General features: G+C 38.1%; 1 protein-coding gene across 1 annotated transcript; it reads right to left on the bottom strand.

Annotated features, from left to right (window-relative positions):
- Window positions 1–606: 606 nt before the first annotated feature.
- Window positions 607–5,691, bottom strand: LOC124895145 (putative late blight resistance protein homolog R1B-14). The gene is made up of 2 exons (XM_047405594.1): window positions 1,541–5,691; window positions 607–818 (listed from the first exon to the last, which is right to left on the bottom strand). Exons 1-2 carry the CDS (start codon window positions 5,288–5,290, stop codon window positions 714–716), a joined length of 3,855 nt encoding a protein of 1,284 aa, XP_047261550.1. The 5' UTR covers window positions 5,291–5,691; the 3' UTR covers window positions 607–713.
- Between the last annotated feature and the right edge of the window lie 39 nt (window positions 5,692–5,730).

Below are 5,730 nucleotides of genomic sequence, written 5' to 3'. Positions count from 1 at the left end.
CGGATAATTAATCTTTAATTTGATGCTCAAATGATGCCAAATTATTTTAGCCCATAAACCGATACTACCGAAAATATATATATATATATATATATGGGGTATATGATTACATATAAGAATACTAGTACTAGATTGCCTTTTTAGTTAAAAAAAAAAAAGATTTTCTCTCTTTATGGAAAGACACTACCAAGTATGTATATATATAGATGTATAAGAAAAAAGATAGGACTTAATCAAGTGGCACATGTATGGCTGTCACCAAGTAAAATGTTGCTATCCACATATCAATTTCCACGTGTGGTGCTCAAAAACCACAAGTGATAATTTTCTACACTGTGTATATATATTTGGGTATTGCCTAAATTCATGGTAAAGTAATTATAATATTTTGAATATACCATATTTAATAAAAAATTATTTCTAACAAAACCTATATTATATAATAATAATATTTTAATATTTTTAAATTTACTATCTCCGCAAAAAATATTAATAAATCACAAAAAAAATCTATTATAAAATAATATAAATATATCATCACTTAAAGAATTTTATCAATATCGAAAATATTCTAGAAAGGTACTAATTTATATTTCTACCAAATGTCAAATTAAATTAAATAATTCATGATACATTTAAATAGTACTAAAATTATATGAAAATACATAGAAATCACCGTAAGGGTCATTACACAATTTCATAAAATTTTGTTTCTATTTTTTACTACGTCTGTGATAGGACATCAAATATGCAATTACTACTTCTATCCTACAAAATATAAGAATCTTATATATATAACTCCATGTGCTGGAAAATACCTGCATCAGGAACAAAAAACAAATATACAGAATCAAACTTTCAAAACCGAAATAAACACAATACTATTAAATCTACGAAATAGAGATAATTATTTGAACAATTTCATGTATTAACTAAAGATAAGATAAAGATCAGACGTTTATACGTGCAAGAAGTTTTCACGTATCATTTCAATTTTACTCTAAATTTAACTATATAAAATTATGAACGTTTAAACACATGTGAAACTTGAGCAACTTCATGCATAATAGCGATGTTACATAATGAAAGTCGCTACAAGCTTCAGATTTTGAAAGTTGACAAATAGGTAACTTTCAAGAGCCATGAATATGAAATCTTTTGGAAAAGTTAAATTGCTAAATCAAAAATATAATTAAGAAATATTAAAATTACTATCTTATTTTTTTAAATTTAAATCAAAAGATTTTGTTTTGTGAATTTCTTTTCATAATAATGAAAACAAAAATAAAAATAAATATAAAATTTTTTAAATCTTAAATTGTGACTCTATTTTATAATTTTTCAAATAAAATCTACTAAAAATGAAAAATAAAAACTACAATAAATATTTGACAAAAAATAATTTTTTTATGCTAAAAGTAAGTATAGTAAAAGTAAAAGTGAGGGGAGGGGAGGATCAAAATTAGGTGTCCTGCTGTGAAGATTGTTTTTCCATAATTCTGCTGGCTGAATGTTGAAGGAATGGGTTGCACCACTTCACCTTGATCTCCTTTAGTTTTTTACATCTCTTCAGCCCAGCGGGGAGCTCCTTCAGTTTCTTACATTTCTGCAACTCCAGTCGCTCAAGGCTGGGAAACGGCCCTCTGTGGTTATGGGTACTGATCCACCTGATCAACTTACTGAGCGGATCCACAATGTACCATACCTCAAGGTCTAGTGTATCTAATTTCAACAAGTTAAGACGGGGAAAATCACCAGCGTTTATCACCCAATCACTACCCTCAATCGCGTTGTTCTGCAATTTCAGGACCTCAAGATTGCGAAGTTGCCCCAAAATAATTGATATTTGAAGCCATGTCAGGCGACACCCTGAGAGGGTCAACCTTCTGAGGCTTGAAGGGAATTTCAATTCCCACTCATAGAAATCTGGAGAGAGAGCGGGACCATCGCCAAATAGCTTGAGAGAGACAAGTTGAGGTAGAAGGTCCATTCTGGGAAGCAGTCTCTCTTGGAAAAGACAGATGCATTTCAGTTTCTCAAGACGTGGTAACCTTCTCAGTATCTCTTCTGAATCTTCCCCGTGTTTAAGAATTGGAGTCGACATTGTCCTCAAGTTGGACAGCAGCTTCCCTGAAATTTCTTGTTTATAGTCAGGGGCACCAAAAGAAGCACGGCCGTCTATACGCAAATGCCTCAAATTTCTCAGGTTCCAAATAGCATCAGATAGTGCAACTTCTCCCCGTAATCCTATCGTAACAAAAGTTTCCAACCGCTGGAGGCTGCCAATGGAAGACGGGACTGAAGTCATTTCTCCCCGGACTTCTAAGTACTTCAACAGATTCATGTTTTCAAGCCCAACTGGAAAATCATTGCCCACATTTACGCTCCCTAAATCCAAAACTCTGAGAAGTTTGAAGTTGTGATACAGAGATGAGACATGAGACCGGGGAAAATCAGATCTCCTGCCAGTTACCACCAGGCTGCGGACAAGTGGACCAGAAACTTCTAATGAAGTATTAGCCCACCAATTAGATGAAATGAGCAGCCGGCGATGATCACATGTTACAGAGACTGGGATATTGGAATCAGCACCGCGATGGTCCATCAGCCGATAAACATTTTCCTGTTTGGCTTTAGCTAAGCAAAATTCACTTATCAGGTCACGGACTCTACATGATTTCACCCGATCCTTTGAGCTCTTTTGCTCCGCCATAATAAGACCTCTTCCAATTAGGAGCATTAGGTAATCCACTGCCACATCCTCTAAGCTCTTCCCTTCGGTTTGTTGTATTAATCCTTCTGCAATCCACAACCTGATCAACTTAGATGTCAGAATTTCATCATCCTGTGGGAATGCTCCGAAATAGAGGAAGCAATGCCTCAGACAATCTGGTAAACCCTGGTAACTCATTCCAATAATACTGGACAAATCTTGGTCGTTACCACCAATCTTGGTTTGGTCTAGCGATTTTTGTACTTCTGTCCAATGCTCTGCTGTTTTCTCTGCATTAGCAAGAATACCAGCAACCAGAATTATTGCAAACGGTAGCCCCTTAGTTTTCTTGGAAAGTTGCTTCGCTAGTCCCTTCAGCTCTGAAGGACAAGATTCTTGTTGGAAAATCTTCTTCTCAAGTAATATCCGACTATCTTCTTCTCCAAGAGGTCGAAGATGATGTATATTATGTAGTTGAAAGCCTGCTGCAGTATACTGAGCCACATCATCTGATCGAGTTGTCAAGAGAATCCTACTTCCTGTGCTATCATCCTTTGGAAGGGATGCACTCAAAACATTCCATGCTTCAGCGTCCCACACATCATCCATTACGATGAGGAATCTCTTTCCATGTAGACGCTCGACCAGCATTTCCGGCAAATCAGAAAAGATCCTTCCATCTACTGTGTCATTATGCCCAGTGATATCACGTAAAATCTCAAGTAATAATTCTCGATTGTCATAGACCCGAGAAACAGTGAGGAAAGCACAAATATCAAAATGGTTGGAAACTCCAGGATCATTGTAGAACCTCTTAGCAAGAGTTGTCTTACCAACTCCAGGCTTGCCAACAATTGCTATGACACTTAACTGACTAGATCCACTTGTCAGTTCATCAATTAATCTGTGCCTTTCGTCCGTAAAGCCCACCAGTTCCTCCTGCTTAGCAACATTTATCATGTCTCTGGAGGGCATTGTCAAATTAACAACCTTGGGCTCAGTAACATACCTCATCTTTTGGTTAAACGCCATGACCTCCCTTCTGATTCTCTTCATTTCTCCAACAGCATCAATAAGAGAAAGTGAATGGTTGAATACAGTGCCGTCTCTTAGCAACAACGACTCAATGACATATTCAGCTCTGTACGCAGCAGTCATTAGTTGGGTTGCAAGATTCTCTCCACAATTTTTGAGAAAAGAACTTAGGTATTCCAGCTCGTCAGCAATTCCCAGTGCACGACGCTTCAGGCAATTGACTGGACCTGCCTGCTGGTCAAGTAGCTCTCTAAAATTTCTTATAAAACCCAGGTAATCTATCCTTATGATATTAACCTCAGGCAATGTCAGTGGGATGGGAACTCCGATCTCCGACTTAAGGAGCTTGATCTTTTTGATTAGATCAACAAGTGTAGTTTTTGCTTCGACAAGCTTGTGCTCTTCCAGCTCGTTGAAATCAAAGAAGAAAAAGATGGTACATCCCACCTTAACAGCCAGATCTTGAATATGGGTGAACTGACCTTTGAATGTCAAACTTTCTGTATAGTCCTTGAAGGAATGAGCATCAGAAGTGCTGCTCCAATCTCTTATCTTTCCCAAGAGAACTTGAATTGGGTCAGCTTTTGGATCATCCGACTCCGACTTGTCACTCTCAATGAATTGATTTGGCGGGTCCTTAGCAAAAGAACTGAGGAAGGTGAGTTCGTGGTGGAGGACTTCAAAGTTAACCTTCAACGAGCCCTTCCAAATTTGCTGGTTGTCTTGTAAATCTACCAGACAATCTTGGAGAGTGTCTATGAAGGATGCCAAGTCTGGATCTGAAATGTCAGTCTCTGTTGTCAATCGACTCAATGCTCCGAGGACTCCCATGTAAATCCTTCTGATGTCTGGAGTGCTGGGCTTAATTTTCCGCGTCAGTTCCGTGAGCTTGTCCTTGATGGAAATTGTACTTTTTCCATCTTTTGGATCAAACGCACACATGAAAGGAATACATGCTGCTTCGATAGCTATCCCTTCAGTATGATTGGTGAGATCTTTCAGCTTCTTCTGGTCGATGCAACGTGTAGCTACAAAGCTAAGAAGATTTCTCAAGAACCTTAGCTTAGTTACAAATGGTCTGAGTTCTGAAAAAGTGGAAGGGTCCCGATAGCGAAGCAGATCCTTCAGATTGTCAATCAGAGAGTTCATGAACTCCACCACCATCAATGCGTCCGGTGCATGAGTAGAAGACTTTGCAACTTTGATGTAAGCCTTTTCAATCTCTGGCTTGAGAAGTTGCACGTGATGCAGTACTTCAGCAGACCGCTGATCCAATTCTTTGGCGCTGTCTTCAACGCTCTTCAGAAGAATGGGTTGGATGTGACTTACTGCATTTCGTGCCACAACTTCGATTTGCAGTAAGAGAGCTTCCAAATTCCCATTCTCCCTACAGTGTTTTGCCGTCCACCAGAGAAAAGTTCTCAGGAAGCCCAGCTCCAGTTTAAGCATAGGGATCTGGGATTCTTTCGAGGAAGTCAGGCCCGGAGTGCTCAGCAGGCGAACCAGATGATTCAGGGAATAGTTAACACCAGTGTATGCCATTCTTTCTCAATGTTTGATGTGTTGGAGATAAACCCCCACCACAGAAATAATATTTGCGGTAATAACAACGGAAAAATAACTAAGAATTACAACACACTCAAAAAAAAAAAATAACAGCTACTACTAAGTTGTTGTTTTTGTTGGTGTGTTGAATGAGGAGCTTAGCCCTCCTATTTATAGTAAAAGCTGCCAAACATTCAACCAATAGGTGTGGACGGTGGACCCCTTCATGATGGAGAAAAATAGGTCTGTTAAAATGAGTCTAAATACAGGTTGGATATAAGATGAAATTAAAATTGTGGTGACAAATGATAATAGCAGTATGCTCGTATTGCAGATTAAGCAGGTCATTTGACCCAGCCCGATCCCCAAAGTAAATTTGGGTGGGTCAAATGAGTCATGACCCAACCCGGTTTTTAATTCAACCCATTTTAATTTTT

This window comes from Capsicum annuum, unplaced genomic scaffold, assembly GCF_002878395.1.
Source record: "Capsicum annuum cultivar UCD-10X-F1 unplaced genomic scaffold, UCD10Xv1.1 ctg80188, whole genome shotgun sequence".
NCBI classification, from domain to species: domain Eukaryota; kingdom Viridiplantae; phylum Streptophyta; class Magnoliopsida; order Solanales; family Solanaceae; genus Capsicum; species Capsicum annuum.
This window is presented reverse-complemented; position numbering and strand designations above follow the sequence as displayed.